This window comes from Pteropus medius, unplaced genomic scaffold (assembly GCF_902729225.1).
Source record: "Pteropus medius unplaced genomic scaffold, Ma_sr-lr_union100, whole genome shotgun sequence".
Lineage (NCBI taxonomy): Eukaryota > Metazoa > Chordata > Mammalia > Chiroptera > Pteropodidae > Pteropus > Pteropus medius.
Genome location: NW_024349802.1, coordinates 7,806,546 through 7,824,523, shown reverse-complemented (window position 1 = coordinate 7,824,523; position 17,978 = coordinate 7,806,546). Strand labels below are relative to the sequence as shown.

The 17,978-nt window shown below is 54.3% G+C and overlaps 1 protein-coding gene and 1 pseudogene across 1 annotated transcript; one reads left to right on the top strand and one right to left on the bottom strand.

Annotated features, from left to right (window-relative positions):
• The first annotated feature begins 14,242 nt into the window (after window positions 1-14,242).
• SMIM32 (small integral membrane protein 32) lies at window positions 14,243-15,136 on the top strand. The gene has a single exon (XM_039836103.1). The coding sequence runs from the start codon at window positions 14,825-14,827 to the stop codon at window positions 15,134-15,136; it is 312 nt and encodes a 103-aa protein (XP_039692037.1). The 5' UTR covers window positions 14,243-14,824.
• A 1,740-nt stretch (window positions 15,137-16,876) lies between these two features.
• On the bottom strand, window positions 16,877-16,994 carry LOC120581811 (uncharacterized; annotated as a pseudogene).
• Between the last annotated feature and the right edge of the window lie 984 nt (window positions 16,995-17,978).

The window sequence follows — 17,978 nt, the reverse complement described above, 5'->3', positions numbered from 1 at the left end:
CCAGATGGATGTGGCAGAGGAGAGGAAACCCTCTTTTGTCACAGCTATGGGAGAGGCCTTGGAACTGAGGGCTGGCAGAGCAACCAGCCTGGAGCCTGGGGCAGCAGCTTTCGTGATTTTCTAAGCACTCACAACCTCCCTCACTTTCTCCCATCTCCTTGGCTCCTATTGAATTAGCCGGGCAGGGAAGCCATTCTTGGAGAGACAAAGCGGGAGAGTGAGGAGAGGAGTCTGGGAGGGTCTCCAGGACAGGCAGAGGGAGGGAAAAGGGCTCAGGCCCTCCCTGCAAAGCCCACGGACACCTGAAGACTTGGCCACGCCCAAAGCACCCTATCCATCCCCTTACAGCCCTCTGCGTGACTGTTACTGTTCGGTCTTTAACTGTAATGTATGCATGTGACCTCTGTCCCCACTGCTCATGCGGAAGCTCTGTGAAGGGGTCCCGGTCTGTTTTATCGCCACTGTGCCCTGGCACAGGGCCGAGGAGTAGCCACACAAGGAATCCCTGCTGGGCCCCGATTTTCTAAAATTCCTTCAGATGGCACCATCAGGCTCCAAAATTTTGGTGAGTTTGCAGGAAACACAAGCCGTCTCCGCTGCATCTCAGTGCGGGATCGGCAGAAACATGTGGCTTGCTTCCCTTCTTGTCAGTGTGGAAGGAGGCTCGGCTCGGGCACCCTGTGTTGCTACGGAGCTTCTTCAGACTCTGCGCCCCACGCCCCGGGCCCAGACAAACGCGGTGCAGACCCAGCGGGGGTGCTGAGGGACTCGGGAGTGGCATCTCTGTCCAGGTCTCCGGGTAACCAGTGGTTACGCAGCAAATTCTCCAGCGACTTGTCACCTTCTGATGGCTCGTAATAGGGATCCACAAATCCTAGTGACACTTCCTGGGCAAAAACCCCCAATTAGTTCCTAGAGCTATGCCTAAAGGACGCGTGCTCACACACTTGAGGAAGCACAGCCGGCCTCCTCTGCCCATCACAGTGTGTCTCCCTCCCTCCCAACAAGGCCCAGAAGACCAAAAAAATCTGGCCAACACAGCCCAGGCTGTGTTCCCTAATGTGGGTATGACTCCATGAAAGTTTCTCCATGGGACCACAGGCCACCGAAGGACACCTTTAAGTCTGCTTAAGCCCTCCCCGGGGGAGAGGGGCAGTGAGACACCTTGCCCTGCTCAGGAGCACTCAGCATCTGGTTAAAAATAAGCGCCCCCCCCCAACCTGTCACTCCTCAAAGTGCTCATTAAGGCTTATGTAAAGTATAGAGTCTGAGGCTCCCAGAGGCTGACAGGAATTAGGAGTTTTGATCCACTGAGCAGGGAGGCAACGCCCTGTGCTATGTTTATCCCATCTCTTCCCTTCATCCCTTGAAGGGTGAACATGCCAGAGGGAAGGGACTCCAGGAGAGACCCGGGGATGTAAATCAACTCAGGCTTGTGAACCAGGAAGCAAAGCCCTTCTGCCCTGGTCTGCAAACACAGCAAGCTCCCAGGCCCTGGAGCGAGGCCGTTGGCTTGGCTCTTCCTGGAGAAATCCCATCGACCCTTTGGCAAGGATTTGCCCCTTGCTTCAGGTCGAGCAGCCAGATGTCCTGCGTCCTTTGCCTCAGGGAAGGAAGGACACAGACACAGGAAAAATATAAAGGTGACATGGCCTTGAGTTCTCAAAGGCCTGAGTCTTTAAAGAAAGGAGAGGATTGAGGGAAGAATCCAAACATTTGAGAGAAATCGTGTTTGAGGAGCACAGGGCTCTCCTCTACCCAAAAATGCTCCCTCAGACTGGGGTGGGAGGGCATCGGAGGGGACGGCAGCCTGGCCCAGCCTGTGGAGGAAAAGCCCTCCGATGCCCATAGAAATGCGGTCCACGGCTGTAGGGCCACCTCCCCGCCAGCCGCCCTCCCACTGGCATCCGGGAGGCATGAGAAGGAGAAGGGAAGAGGCGTCCCCTAGCCAGGGCAGGGGCCAAGTGCCCTCTCATCACAAGAGGTTTCGAAAGTGTGGATTCCATCTCCTCCGAGTGTCTGAGTCAGAAAAATTGGGTCAAACAGAGCCTGCCGTGTGTTGACAAGGATGCGGCGTCAGCTGTGCTGACTGACAGAGGCCCACGGGCCCTGTGGCACGGACCCCGTACACACGCAGGCCAGCGGCCCACCCGCCCAGCAGTGCGCTCAGGAGACAGAAGGCAGAAGAAGGCGACCGACATCCAAACAGAAGCGCGCCGGTACACCTTTGGGCGTCTGGTGCAGATGCAGACACTGGCAGGCAGACGACACTTGTAAGGTTGTCACTTCCACTCACCCACCTCCAGAGGAGCAGGTACTCGTGGAAGGGCAGGGGAAGGCGGGGGCGAAGAGGAGAGGGAAGGGAGGGAACCGGGCTTGTCCTGGCTGTGACCCCCTCTTTAGCTGGAACTAGATCTCACCCCACCCCCAGGCACGGGCTGTCACCTGACCCCAATCCAACCAACCAGAGTACCTAGTGCCCCTGAAACCAACAGGACTCAAAACAGGGCAATCATATTCCTGCCCTAAGGAAGGGCGTGGTGTGCGCAAAGGAATGCGGTGTGTGTGTGCGTGGGTGTGTGTGTGTGTACCCTGAGAAAGAGATATCCTTTCTTCACAGGAGATCTCTGAACAGAAGAATGTAAATCTGTGAGACACCACTAGTCCCTCCCATGGACATACAGACAGGGACTGTCTGAGAACGAAGTCAGAAATGAGACACAGAGAAGAGGGGAGAAGCCAGGTAGGAGGGGGAGGAGGGGGGAGAGAGCAAGCGGAGAGGGGAACTGTGCTAACTTCTTGCCCCTGACGCCTTTCTTCCTTATGTCTGCGGAACTGTTCCAGAAGCCTTCTCAGCTTAGCCGCCAAAAAAAAAATGTTTTGCTGAAGCTAGCTCGCACTGGGTTTCTGGATGTCCTTTATATCCCCAGGGTCTTGATGGACACAGAAAGAATGCGAGCCCTTCTCGGCCCCACCCTTCCCCTGGGGCCGTTTTGCCTGTGGTTAGAGGAGTAAGGGCCAGAAAATCCCCGGGGCTGTTTTTCCTGAGACTTGGTCAGGTTCTGAACAACAAATGATGGACTGGAGCTGGTTAAGGCGTCCAAAAGCAAACCTACAAGACACAGGAAACAGAGCTGCTCTCGGGCCCAGGTGATGAGTGAACCTCCGGGCCAGGAAAAGAGTCTTCTCCCTGCTCTGCCCAGGCTCCAGCTCTGGAAGGATGCAGAATGGGCATCCTAGGCATCTGTAGGGCGCCAGTGAGGCACCTCACCACAGCTGTACCAGCAGCAAAGAGTGAGGCGGCCAAGGGGAGCAAGGTGACTACTGTCATCACCCTTGTTTGAGAGGTCACCACTCAGACTCCAGAAACAACCATAGACCCTCTGAGGATAATCAATGTCTGGCTGATGAGGTTCCTGCTGCAGACACGAAATATACAGCCTTACTTTGGAGGTGCGGAGTGGTGAAGTGGACTATTCGAGTTATATAAATACAACTCTGTGTTGGATTGGAGGAGCTTCTGCTTTCCACCAGCATAGCTCACTAGAGTCACATGAATCCCAGCGGCTGTACCACTGACTTACAGGGTTTCCGCACTGGGGGTGCCAGGGGAAGCAGTGGCCACCCCAGACCTGAGCTGGGTCAGTCTCCAAGAGAGAGGAAGTAACTCTTGGATCATTTCAATGATAGGACAGAACACAGCCTGAGGTTGCAGGCTCAGCTCAATCAATCACAGGAGAGGCACTCCAACAAAACAGAGCCCCTGGGACCTTCCCGATCTGCAGAACTGAATTAGAAGCCCCAAAGGCTGCTGAGCCCTGCTGAAGGTGACCGTTCTGAGAGCAGAGCTGTTTTTTAGACATCCTCACATAAAGACACTTCTAGCACCATCAGTGTCTGTCACCAACAGCGTGAACAGAACGTGTCTCCTGCACTTCGGCAAATGCCATGGAGGTGTCTTCTCATGACGTTTCCCCTCTAAAGACACATAGACATGTTTGCTGTGTCCTGGGACTTCGAGCCTATATGTTCCCAAGCCCTGGCTCAGAGGTGAACAATTTCCATCGTGGTGGAGCTGCAGTGAGAGGACGTTATTGATCAGTATTCTAGTCACTCTAGACAGATTTTCGGTTTTCCTCCCAAAGGGGAGAAATAACATTACCTGATTCCTAAATACCTTCCAGTCTGTCCTCCCCCTGCCTACACAGGATGTGAAAGATGCAGCCTGAGGTGAAACTTTTCTCATCTGGAAAAACAGAGCTAGCAGTTCGAAACAAGAGCAGAGATGTGTAAGGAAACCAAGGAGACTGTCACGCCCCACACGCCCTAAGTGTGCATCTCCCCGGGGCCTCAGGACGGGTGCTGTGCAACTCTGAAGAGACCCAAGGTGTGCCAACGCACAGGGCGCTGCAGGCCATGGCGACGCCCACCACATGGTCAGAGACGAGGACGGGGATCTGGAGGTGAGAATGGGACCTGGGCCCAAGCCCCCTGCACTCTGGCAAGAGGGGCAGGAGGCACAACCCCAGTTCTCCTGCCTTTGCTTCTTCCTGTCCTTCCATGGTTGCTAGGTTTGGTCATGTGATCTGTGTGAGCCAACGGGACGTTAGCAAGTACAGCACCAGCCACGGCTTGTCCTCTCCGAGGCCAGTAGCTCAGTCGTAAAGAAGCTTAGCTAGACTCCTGAACATTGTGAGGCCACTGGAGAAAAACGCTGGAGGGCAGAAGCCTCTTGTCCTTTCCAGTCTAGTCCATTCCCAACTGGGTGCAGCCACAGGAGTGAGTCAGCGCCACGGAACAGAAAAACTGACCAGCTGAAGCCTGTCAACCACAGAATGAAGGGAAATAACAAGGGTTTGGTTTAAGCCACTAAGTTTCGAAGTGGTATGTTACCCAAGCAATAGATAACTCAAACAAAGGGACTGAAAGACGGTGTGGGAACTTTTCACACCACACTCAGCCTAACCACAGGAGTGGTATCTCACCCATTCGCCCCAAGAGAGAATGACTCATTCCCCTGCCCTAAGAATGCAAGCCACCGGTGTTAGGGTTCCCAACTGCCTAGGTCAGCTCTGCTCCACCCACAAAGAAACCGTGTTTCCGTCCACCAACAGAAACCTCCTGAAACATCCCTGGCCATCTTGCAGAAGGACACACACCTTACTGAACAAGCTGAATGCAGCCGCTCAACACGGCCACATCCCCTCAGCTCACGTATCGCAGTGCGCAAAGGATTAAAAGGATGCTGTGGACTCACAGCACAGAGGAGCTTGCAGGCTCGCTGGAGAGGAAGGAGGCGAGCCTGAGAACAGCTCAGGAGATCTGTGAGGTTTTTATAAGAGTGGTTGACAACACAGAGGAGATGGCACAAGGCAGTCAGTGAATCATTGCCCAGCAGACGATAACACTCCCTAAGTTCCCAGCCTTACGGCTATCAGAGCACTGTCACATCCCTTATTTAATTAAGCCGGGTGGGCAGGGCAGGATTCATTACCCCCTCTGCAGAGAAAGAGCTGAAGTAGTGCAGGGGTGCTGCTGAGTGGGTGGGACCCCCACGAAACTGGAAGTTCAACCCCTGGGGTCCCAGATCCCCATGAACTGGACTAGGTGCCAAGTGGGTGCCAATGAACACAGCTGAATGCGAGGGGTACCCTTAGACTGGACACAAGTGTAGAGACACTGTCCCGGGAGGCAGCCTGGAGGAGGGACACTCCTCGCAGGGTCCCTGCAGTTCTAGACCCTCCCGCCTCAGAATCCCCGGAGACAGCTGTTGATAATGTCGAGCTCCAGACCAGGAATGGGGCCTAGGGATCGGTATTTTCAGATGCTCCCAGGTGACTCTGATGGTAGACCATATCTGAACACTATTGCCCCAGAAGTCCCCTTGTCAGATGGCTTGGCCATCAGGTCACCTGGCTGGTGGGTGATGGGGAGCATGGTTCCATGCTCTAGCTAGATCTCTGGTCTTCACCAAGGAGGCAGAACTGATTCCATTTCGGAAAGATGTGGAAGATTTGGACATGTAGAAAAGATGGGGGATAAAGCATTGGAGGCACCAAGAAAAAAAGCTCAGACCTACTCTAGCCTATGCTGCACATCCATTATTAAACAGTACCATTATGAAGCGAAAACTCAATAAAGCGGCGGGAAACACTGACAAGGGTTTGGCTGACAGCATTATGCAGGGGGGGCTGAGTTTGGATTTTGTCTCCTGTTCCTTGGAGGTGAGGAAACATCACTCTGGCACTAGGGCAGGGTGCCCTCCCCCTCTGTTCTGGGATCTCAGGGCATCTCAGGACCCACCTGGAGTCAGAGAATAGATCCCTAAAGCGGACAGCCTGCCCCAGTAAGGACCACGAACTTCCTGGGTGTCCTGGCATTGAACAACCTGGGGTGGAGCCGGGGGGCTTCATCCTCCATGCAGGCAGGTTCTGCCCACAGAGATGGCAGCGAGAAGAGCTCCAAGCTCCTTCCAGGCGGAGTCAGGGGAGAGAGGGGCGACCATGGTTCTTCCCACCACAACTAATTGGCGAGGGGCAGAGACGGGTAAAACACAGGGCTGGCTCCTCATATTTGAGATCTACCTTTTTTTTTTTTCTTAAATTGCCCTTTCCTATTCTTTGTGACAGAATCTGAGCCACTTCCGATTCATATCAGAAGAAATGTGCTGTTTAAGTGTGCTCATAATTAGACCAGGTAATTCGCTTTTATAATCAGCATGTTTCTCCCTGCAGATCACTAAGCCTCCTCCTCCTGCCTCCTGTTCTATTTTCATCCTGTCCCCTCTCAGGTGGGGATTCCTTAAAGGGGCCCAGCTGGCTTGTCAAATCCCCTTTCTCTCCAAATGGCCCTATGGGCTGAGGGTGGGCCTTTTCCTCCTCCTGATTCAGAGTAAGGCTCTGAGCAAGGGCCCTAAGGGCCAGGAGAGCAGATCCCAGGAAAGGGTATTATTTCGGGAGCTTGGACAGTGGAAAGGCCCAGGCTTTGGCTCGGCAGGGCAGGCGCAGTCTCTCCTGCTTGGGGCAGGGCGGGAGGGACCATCTCCACAGAGCCAAAAATGAAAGTGTCTCTTCCATCCTGGCTGTTCCCTCAAGTGGGTGTCATGTCATCGTGAATCAGGGCCTTTGGCTCCAGGTCTCCCAACTGGGCCCACTACCTTCCTGCCCTAGCACCTGCCAGGCCTGCTGGCAGGAAGGAGCTCCAGGGGCCGAAGGAAGCATGACAGCAGAGGCACTTAAGGAACAAGGACCCCAGTGAGGGTAAAGGAATAAAAAAAGCAAATTACTTTTGCTGTTTTGTTATATACTGTTTTCTAAAAATTGTTCTTCTCATTACAAAAGTAAACCATGATCACTGGAGAATTTTTCTAAAACCTCAGCACTCAGAAAGAGGAAAATGGAACTCGCCCCTAATTCCACCATGCTGAGATCATTATCCTCTTGTGATTTTCTCCGTGTATTTATGTTAATCTTAATCTACAAGCTCAAGTGAGTAAGAAACGTAACGTTATTTTTCCTTTAGTTGATCTCGGTAAGGAGCCCTCCGTGCTATTCCACTGGAGCGATCCAAGTCTGAGCTCCTGGTCCCCACACCCACTCTCCTGGTAGAGCTAATGTCTGCGGGCTGAAGGTGGGTGGGAGGGAGGATGGGCATCCCATCCAGTCCTCTGTGCGGGTGTCCACCAAGCACCTGCTTCCTAAAGGTCAGCCCTGCAGGTCACTGCCACTTGGACCCTCACTGCCATCCAAAAGACGTCCTCAGATACCTCCTTGCCACTTCTGTGCCCTTGGAACACTGACACAGAAGCCCGTCTTCTGTCTCTAACTGACTTTGGAGCCAGAGCAAGCTGGTGGTGGCCCCTGGCACTTCATGCAAGCTTAGGTGAGCTGGCTGGAATTACTGTGCCATCTCACACCCTGTGGAGCTGGGAGAGCCATCCACACTCTGGAGGCTTCTACCATCCTAGGGGTCTGCCCTAGAAAGGTATTTATGATCTCCCTCTGCACCCTGATCCGCCAAACTACCCAGTTTTTGTCATGCTTCTCAAGACTACGAGAGCCCCTCTGCAGCCTCTCAGGGACCCACCAGTATCTAAGGTCTCCTGTCTCCCCCACAATGCTCCTCTCCTCCCCTGCCACCCCACCCAAGATCAAGGAGGTCTCTTCTAATTTAGGAGATGGAAAATTCTGCCCTTACACAGGGCAACCACATCAGGTGGAGCTGTGTGCACACTGCACAAATGTGCCCTGTGAGGGGACACTGCTGAGTTTAAGACAGGAGGCTAAAATCTGTCCGTGCCCTGCTAAGGAGAAAGGCACCTTTTTATAATTCACCCAAAGGTGCTATATGTGCTAGCCACGGGCCTGCCCTTACTTATCACGTCTTGTTCCAAACCTTATACCCAGGCCCACATGTTTGAAACTCAAAAAACAATAATTTGAGTCCTTTGTTAAATATCTCATCCCTCCTCTAAGGCAGTTAATGCTGAGCAGCATGACTGCCATCGGCCTGCAAGGAAGGATCACAGGTGCCAGGAAACACAGGGGACACCTTGGTAATGCTTGGGCATTCCCACACACCCAAGCACACGCACGCACACGCACGCACAGGTGCACTCTCAGCTCCAGATGCTGGGTTCAAATCTTTGAGATTGTGGCCAGAATGTGAATTTAAAAAGCTCCCAAGGTGATTCTGAAGGAGTGGAGGAGAGGAGGAACCATGAGGAGAAGCCGAGACCCAGTTCCTGGAGAAGCTCCCACAGCCTGCGGCCACCCTCGGAGCCGTGCAGGATGCTGCCTGTCCTGCCTGGGTGGGTGACTTCAGGCCCAAGCTGTGCTGGATGGGGGACTGTCATATCTCAAAATGCCCTTAACGCCCCCAAGCATTTTGTTTTCTCTATTTGGTTCCAGTTGAGATGCTGAGAAAATCCGCTCGACACCTGTTTCTGGGGGAGTGTCATCTTAAAGGCATTCTCAAGGAAGGGTCCATGAGTCCGAGTCATGCCGCCCACTTCTCCCTTCCCTCAGAGAGTCTGCGGGCAGCCTCCTTGTGGAGGTGCGGGGGGTGGTGAGGCCCTTTCCCCAGCAGTACTGGGGTGCAGGGACCACACATGTCTCCCCGAGGAAACCTTCCAGGATGGAGACACCCTAACTTCAGACCTGAGAGCCCCAGGGGAGAAGCAGGTCGGCTTTCTGTTGCCTCAGCATAAAATGGTGATGCTGATGTACTTTCCAATTTAGGTTTTAAAATGCCACTGAAAGGACAGCTTCAGTTCTCCCACTGAAAACTTTTTTTAAATAATCACATTTTCTCAAGAATCAGGCCTTGGGCATATGTGTCCTTCCCTCCCTCCCTGTCAAGAAGTGACAGAGCAAAAAGGACAGTCTCTCAGATTTTTTTCATGAGCCATATGCTGCTTCTTGGGTCAAGGGGCCTCTCTCTGGCCCTAGTCCACATCTACAGTCCCCCCACCCAGCACTCTGCACAGTGCATCGTGACGTCTCCCCCGCAAAGATGACTCTGCCTAATGGCGGAGTGCAGGAAGGACCGAGCAAGACATGAGAGCTGTTTCCTAGACACTGGGCAAGGGAAGGTTCAGAGCGGGGATAACTGGCTGTAGCGGGTACTTGTCCAATATTAACATGATTGGAATCCCTTGGAGTTTTATGGGAGAGAAATCAAGTTGTTTTCTGGTTTGCTTCTGTTGCGTTTAAATTTTGAGAGAAAAATAAAACAGAATGTTCTTTTATGGAAATTAGGAATAATCTTTTAGGAATAATTTCCTAATTGTTCTTGAAAGAATATGCTCCCAATTTTTAGAAACTTAGATTTTTCTCCTCTTCCTAGTCAAAGATGAAAATCCTTCCCCATATTTTAAGTACAGGTCAGGGAGGGACATGAAGAGTGAATGTTGTCAAGAGGGTGTCGCTCCTACCCCACCTTCCTATTGACATGGGAAGGGACTTCGGGATTTGTACCATGAAGACAGGGTCTGCAGGAGGCCCAGACCAGCTGCCAGGGGCCCCATCAAAAAGGTCTGGCCTGGTCTTCGGGGTGGAGTGTGTGAGAGTAAGTAGGGTAGGGGTACCTGTGCACGCAGGCCTACGACTCATCCCCCGAGAGGGGAGTGAAGACTCTAACTGCCCAGCCAGGAGCCCAGCTCAAAGCCTGTACCTGCTGCAGCTCCCCATCCTGGCCCAGCTCTCCACGGGCTGCCCGGAGCACTCAGCCGACAGAGGATGTTCTGATGACAAGAGCTGGTGACACCCCTTCTTCAGGTCCTCGATCCCAGAGCTTCTTGCTGACTCAGACCAAGTCTTTCCAGTTGGTGCTGCCCCCCACCACAGTGGGGGTGACAGGTTCCCTGGACCTCTCTTCTGGGACCTCCCAGCCCCAGGCAGCCCTGTGAACCACATCACTGACTCTCTCCATGCCACCATCTGATCCTGTAAGACTCCACAGGCCATGGGAACAGAGGACAGAGGCAGAGAAGCCCGTTCTGAGAGAGGAGCCCCATCGTGAGCGTTCTCTTTGAAGAACCGGCTCTTCCTCTCCCCACATCCTTTCTCCATTTATCCACTCCACAGACCAGACTGCAAGGCCCTGGAGAGCCTCGGCTTGACCATTCTGAGCCCACCACTGCCTACTGCCACTTAGAAAGTCTCTTCATTTCAGCTCCTGGGCTTGGCCTACTGGCTGTTCTAAAATGGTAATTCTAAAATGCAACCTTAAGTCACCAACCACTGTGGTTGCCAAAGTGATCTGTTAAAACAAAAGCGAAGGCAAAAACAAAAACAAAGAAAAAATACACTGCAAGGGTGATGTTTAAGGAAAAAAAAGGTCTGCAGGCAAGGGCATCATCAGCATTCACAGAGGAAGCGGAGGCCATTCCACAGCAGTCTAATATGCAACCTCCCTCAGCACGGGGAAAACCCGCCAGCAGCAACGAACTCCAACCTTCGGACAGCAACATGTCACCCTTGATCTTCACCCCAGCCTCTTGGTGATGCTGAGCAGTTTAATAATCATTCCCCTGGTGTGCGGAAGAAGCAGAAATAGCTTCACCAAGCACCACAGGCCAGTGCGGTGCAGTTTATGAAATCGCGGGGCTCTGGAGGCAATGCTCCCAGTCTCCCAAGTTTCCATTAAACAGATGCCAAATGTCCCTGTGGTGGCAGGAAAAGCACCCTTGCCTCTCCTCTCTTGGGCTCTCGGGGACTAGGCTGGCGGGGTGGGAATGTATGTCACTCAGCAACCATGTAAATGGAGAAGAGGTCACTCTGGGGTTCCAGCTCTATGACCTCTGCCTGTCACATCCAACCTCCAAGCCCCTTTATAATCTTTTTCGAGACTTAAATGTATGGGTACACAAAACTCCCTTAATGGAAGGTCACTCTGGCTCGTGTAAAAAGCTGTGTAAACTTCACCTCTGCATTTACTCAGCTCCAGCCTTGTTTAATTTCCTGCCCGGGGATATTCAGGGAACATGACCACCTCTCAGGGCTCTGAACGTCTTTCAGGGAAAAACAAAAACAAAAACGGAAAGACCCTCCCCCACAAAAGGGCAAGATACCTCCTTCAACTTTATCAAAAGCAAGGCAGTTTGACCACATGCTCTGCCATGTTTCTCATTAGAAAAAGCAGCTAAGACCAAATGGACAAGCACAGGCTACAGAATCTGAGACTCCCTTGCTCCATGACCTGGCAAGTAACACCACTTCTCAAGGTTCCAGCTTCCATCTTCATAAAGAGGAGGAGGTAGTAGTGCCCATCTCACAAGTTGCCATGAGGAGAAAGATCACACTGATGCCCAAGGCAGTGCTTGGCCTGTGGGAAGAGGTCTGTGAACAGCAGCCACTGGAACTGCTCTGCCATTGGAGGCAGCCATGGTCACAGTTAAGTGCATGGACTCTGGAGCCTGGCTGCCCAGGTTCAAGTTCCAACTCCATCATTCACAGGCTGCAAGACCCTGCATGTGTCAGTTCTGCAAAATTCGATGATGATGATGAAAAGCAGCAGTTGTGGGTAAAGAATAAGCCAGGGACTCAAGATTCAGAGACTCCCCCCCCCCAACACACGACATGAGCAATGAAGCTGCTGAGACCCCACCATCCACACTAGACTCTTCGCAGACTCCCCCCTGCTCCACACCTACTTCCTGAATGCTCACAGCATGTTTCCAGAGAGGGACCAGAAATCACTCAGGACGAACCCCCATTTTATAGCCCATTTCCACCTAGGACCATCCAACTGAGCTGCCTAGGCTTCCTGCCAATCCCTAGTGTTTTGCCCGATCTCATGGGTGGAGTGCGGAGGAAGTGGGGACAGCAGGGCCATGTTACTCCCTACACAGACACAAAGAAAGCTCCAGGCAGGACCTCAACTCAAGTTCTTCAAGCCCCACAGTCAAGCCTTACCAGGATTCAGGGAAATACTGACAGCAGAGGCTTCACCTAGATAAAATCCCCTCCATCCTGCCTACATGTTGACCTTCCCCACGGCTGACAGTCTTGGTAAGACCTGCTCTGGTTCACATAATGTCCCCTGGGATCCTGCTGGCTGAGTAAAATGCTGTCCGAAATAGGCCAGGCCTTCAGAGAAGGGACTCCTGCTCCTCACCCAAGTGACCCACTTCCATGGCTGCTGCATCACTGCCCCGTGGTGGCTGTCCTGCTCTAATGTGGATAAGCCTTGCCCCTCTCAGAGCTAGCTTTTCCATCTGGAAAATGAGGGGTCGGGCTAAGCAACAGGCAGGCATAGGGGCTCAGAGTCCGATGCCCTTGGAGCACACTGGGCAGCTCCCCAGGACCAAGGCAGGCAGAGGAGGCAGTGCTGAGTCCTATCAGGCCCTGCCATCCACCCCATCTGTACACACACAGCTCCCTCGTCATCTAGGAAGGCCTCCAGAGGCCCATCCATGGGACCAAGAGAAAAACGCAGAAGAAGGCCTCTGGAGCACGTCTGTACCTCATTCCGTCCTCAAGCACTCTGCAAGGTCAGAACTGGGGCCCGCAGTTTCAACATTAGACAGAAAGCTTGCAGCAGTGTTTGGTCTGGGCTGAGCAGGGATTGTGAGAATGAGCTCTGGCCAAGACTGGCCTTACACAGCTTGGTTGCTCATGTCATGCCTGTGGCCAGGTGTGAGGTGTAGTGAGGGAGAGAATAACTAATCCGTCGTTCCTTCAGCCAGTGCTCACCAGGCTCTTCCCACACACTGCATCCCTTGATGGGGAAGGAGGCAAAGGGAAGAGAGACGGAGCTGTGAACTTGGCTGACCCTGTAAGGCTCTCAGACAAGTGACCAGGCAACAAAGTTGGGACTAGTGTGGGGGTGAGGTGCCTAGGGTGCAAAATGGAAGGAGGCACACTCACTCCTGGCTCTGCACTTGCAGAGGTCCCTGGGGGCAAGCACCTTTTTCGGTTTCATGCCCTTGGCTTCTCACCTGTCTCCCCCTAATTGCAGCCCTGCAAGACTGTGACAGTCCAGGGTGGTGGGTACTTCTTGAAAAGGGTAGGGCTGTGATGGCCGGGGCAGTGGTTCCCTTTCTAGTCTAGGGGGATTGGAAGTTTTCACAGTGGAAGTGAGGAGTTCAGACTCCTGGAAAAGGTGACCACTCTCAGTCCGGCTGCCTGTTCACCTCCGTCCTGACGACCAAGCCTTAGCCAGGGCTGCCAAGAGCAGGTGGGCCATGGCCAGCATCACGTTCTCCTCTTGCCCCTTTGCCAGAGCAGACCGGGCCAGGGAGCAGAGCAAGTGGGCTCCTGGTGGCAGGAGCACAGTGCCCTCAGGGCACAGCTAGAGAGGAAGGGGTCTAAGCCCACCAAACCAGTCCCAGCTTGCCTGGGAGTGCCTCTAGGGGCCATGTGCCCTGCCTGCGCTACCCAGCAGCCAGTGGGGCTCCATGCCAACCGGGCTTCCTGGGGAGGCAGAATGTCAAGGAGGAGAATGAAAGCAGGTGTCTATGCCTGGCGGAACCTTGTCTCCGACTCGCTCTGCTGTCCACAACGGTTTCTGTTTTGTATGTGTCTCTGTTAATAGGTCTGTACCCGTTTCTGTGTCCGTCAGTCTTTCCATGACCCTGTGCTTTTTGTTCCTCCCTCTGTCTGTGAGTGATGTGAGGTCGGGCAGGGGCAGTCGCAGCCTTGTCCTCTCTCGCCCTCATTGGTTCGCAGCCGCTCCCGCCCCCCGCCCAGGACCTGAGCGCGCTGAGCCGCCTCAGCGCTCAGTCTCCTGCTCAAGACTGGAGCGCAGCAGCGCGCACGAGTGGGACAGGCTCGCGGCTCACCGGGCGTCTGCACAGGGACTCGAGGCTGCGGGACTGCTCGGCGGCTCGGCGGCCGCGGCGCCGCAGGACGCGGAGGACTCCCCGCCTTCGCCTTCGGTGCACTCGGCGTCCAGGTGGCGCCCAACAGGGACCCGATTTGCGGCCGTGCTCACCAGGCACCTCTCGCCGCCGCTGCAGCCCAGAGGCGCCCCGGAGCGCGGAGCTCATCGGAGCTGGGGGTCCGAGCCGAGAGAGCAGCTGTAAAACCTCCAGACGGGTGATTCGGCGCCGCGGGTGGACGCGGGGAGACACGGGGAAGCCCGAGGGGCGTGGAGCCGACCAGCTCCCAGCCCGGGGGTCTGCCAGCCCGTGGCGAGGACTGCTGAGCGCGGAGGCGAGTGAGCGGCCGCAGCCGACTCTGCGGCCCCGGCGGCCCCGAAGGCACGACTCCAGGTCACTCGCTCAGCAGGGCAGGAGGGAAGCGCCATGGAAGCGCCGGGTGGCGCCGGTCCGCGCGAGGCGAAGTAAGACAATCCGGCCGGGGTCGGGGACCTGCGGGCCATGTACGGCGACGTGTTCAACGCCACCAGCGGCCCCGAGGCGGCGGTGGGCGGCGCGCTGGCCCTGGCAGCCACGGTCAAAGCCGAGGGCGCGTTGCCGCTGGAGCTGGCCACGGCGCGCGGTATGCGGGACGGCGCGGCCGCAAAGCCCGACCTGCCCACCTACCTGCTGCTCTTCTTCCTGCTGCTGCTCTCCGTGGCGCTCGTCGTCCTCTTCATAGGCTGCCAGCTGCGCCACTCGGCCTTCGCCGCGCTGCCCCACGACCGCTCGCTGCGCGACGCCCGCGCGCCCTGGAAGACGCGGCCGGTGTAGCGGCGCAGCGAGCCAGGGCCAGCGGGCGCCGTGTCCCGGTCTCGCCACGAGCAGTGGGTGTGAGCCAGGCAGGACGGGCCTGACGCCAGGGCCGCTGGCCCCTGGGCACACTGCGCCCTGACCCAGAGACCCTTCCCGACCTCAAGTGTCAATCTGGGCGTAAAGGGAGTAGGGGGCGTCAGGACTACGTGGGGTCCGGCTCCTAGTAGCCGCGGGGTAGCAAGGTTCTGGGCCCCTGGCCGGGTCTTTCCTCCCCGGGACAGTGGTCCAGCCCGGACCTTCCTGAAAGACGGCGCGCCGCCGGGACATAGGCGCCTTCCTCGCCGCCTGCTGAGTGCCTCACTTTGCGCACGGAAGGGGCAGGCACGGCCGGCGCGCGACCTGCCTGTCGGACTCCCTGGCTGTGGCTGTCTTCCCGCGGCTGTCACCGCCTCCCCTACTCTTCGGCTCCGAGGACCCCGTTAGGATATGAGCGTGAACTCAGCGGGACTTTGAAATGGTGGCCCTCAGGGGCCTCGTGTCCTGGGGGAAGTGAGGGGACGCGGAGTTTCACTAGGTCCCGCCTGGGTCCAAAGGCTCAGTTTTCTCTGCGGGCAAGGGCGGAAGGGAAGCCCGTTTAGAGGCATAGGGTCCCATCGGCAGCACCCTGTGGTCGGGGATCCGCGTCCCACATCTCCAGGGGGCCGCGTTTCTGCAATAAAACCTCACTGAATTAGACCCAGTGCTGAGAACGCTCTGGTCATTGGCTGCGCCTCTTTGGAAAGAGGGATCAGGGCAGGGCATCCCGCGCAGCCTGAGAACCAAGCGCAACCCGTCATTCGCCTCGCCGTGGCCCAGGTCAGTTTTAATACTTCCTCTTCTCCGGCTTTTCTCCAGGGTTAGTCAGTTATTTTTATGGGAAGTGTTTTCAGAGCCGGTCTCAAAAGAGGAATTGCCGCCTAGTCTGCTGAAAAAAATATCCCCGTAGTGAGGCTCCATGGTGATCTTTCTTTCCCTGTCTCTCCTTTGCTCTCAAAGCCTCCCTGGGCCTCAACCTTTCCAAGAGCCATTACTGGACCAGAACCAGCTGGTGATGGAAGGGCCTGACGGTCCGGCGATGGGGACAGCCGCTCAACACTTCTTCCCAAAGAGGCAGGTGGCCAGCTCTGGAGAACACAGCAGAAAACAATAGATGAATAAACCCCGCTAGGAGGAAATGATCTCAAAGAACCTGAGAGGGAACAGAAAGATTTGAGATAACCTTGGCCATTTTCAAAGTGAAACTATGCTAAGGCATTTTTATGGGGGGTTTAAAATAGTTTCAGGAGTCACCTGGCTCCGTGGGACACTGGAGCTTAGAGAATGTTAGGCTGAAAAGGGGAATAGCTAGATTATCTAATCAGTAGTTTTAAACCATTTGGCGGTCACTCAGGTTTTGAGAATCTAAAGAATGCCAAGGACACCTGCCTATGGCACAATGCAAACAGGCACCCAATTCTGCAAACTGGTCTAAGGGCCCAAGCTGAGGCTCGGTGACTGATGTGCTAGGGCTCAGGCCAAGGCTCCCACCACCACTTCTCAGCCATGCCCAAGAGACCCTCCTGCCTCCTAACGGCAGAGATAAGCAGAAGACTGCGATTCACCTTGGGCTTCATTATTATTATTATTATTATTATTTTTTAGGCGACACAACCTTTGCTTGACCTCACAGTTTGCAAGGACCTTGTCAGCTTACAATCCCTTATTTTTTTTATTTTTTTACGCCTACAGCACCTGGTCTTCCTAGGTGGTCTCTCATCCAAGTACTAACCAGGCCCGACCCTGCTTAGTTTCCAAATCAGATGAGATCAGGCTTGTTCAGGGTAGCATGGCTGTAAATCATTATTATATCTTGAGAACTAACACCAGCCAAGCCCTAATGATGCTAATTCTCTAATAACCTCACAGAACATTTTAGTTTGGTCTTTGGGAATGTAACCAAACCTCTCCAGCCTGCAATAAGAGTAACCCAGCTAATCTGTGTGATTCTTAGTTGCAGTGAAGACTCAATGGAATAAATAGGAAGAGACATGAGGCCCCCCTGGCTGGCATGATGAAATCACACAATGCTGATATGAGGGACCCCTCAGCCTTGGTCTGAGGGCTGTGAGGGGTAGGAGACTAACATAGAGGCGGAGTACTCTTCCTCCACATATCCCATGGATAGAGCTGAAGGCAGTGTGCACAGCAGTGAAAAGCACATGCTCTGCAGTCTCACCGACTTTAAATCCCAACTCCACTGCTTACTGGCTGTGACCCTGTGCAAATGATTTAATTTTAGCCTGTTTCTTCATCTGCGAAGTGAATACTGTATCACCTAGCTCCACGACATAATACTAAAGGACCTAGTCAATGTAACATGCTAGCACTCAACTGTTAGCTATTATTATAACTGAGCCTTAGACTTGAGGCAACACCACTGCTGAAAGCTGGCCCGCAAACAGGATGTGCCATCCCTGTGACCACAAACAAATGCAAGGACTGGTCCTTGCAAGAGAGACTATGAGTGGATGACTGGGTTGGAAGTCATCTGGAGTTCTTGGGCCAGAATCAGCTAAAGCTGAAGGAGGGTGGAGATACAGGAGGCTCTTAGGATCCCATAATAAAATACTGACCCGAGGCATCAAAAAGTTAGAGCTAAAAAGTGCTAAGATGGAGACAACTTGGAAAGCATCCCTCTGATGTCTCTACAGGGTTGCAGTGGCCTCGACCACCTAAGCCGAAGGCTTGAGCGCTTCGAATGAACACATATTTCTGGAGGAAACACCTAAGTAACTGGGCCTGCACAGGGCTGGAATCTAGAAACCAAGCAGGGTCAGTGAGA

Bases quoted from the DNA above. Each gene is read 5' to 3' on its own strand.
- SMIM32 (XM_039836103.1), top strand. From the start codon at position 14,825: ATGTACGGCGACGTGTTCAACGCCACCAGCGGCCCCGAGGCGGCGGTG.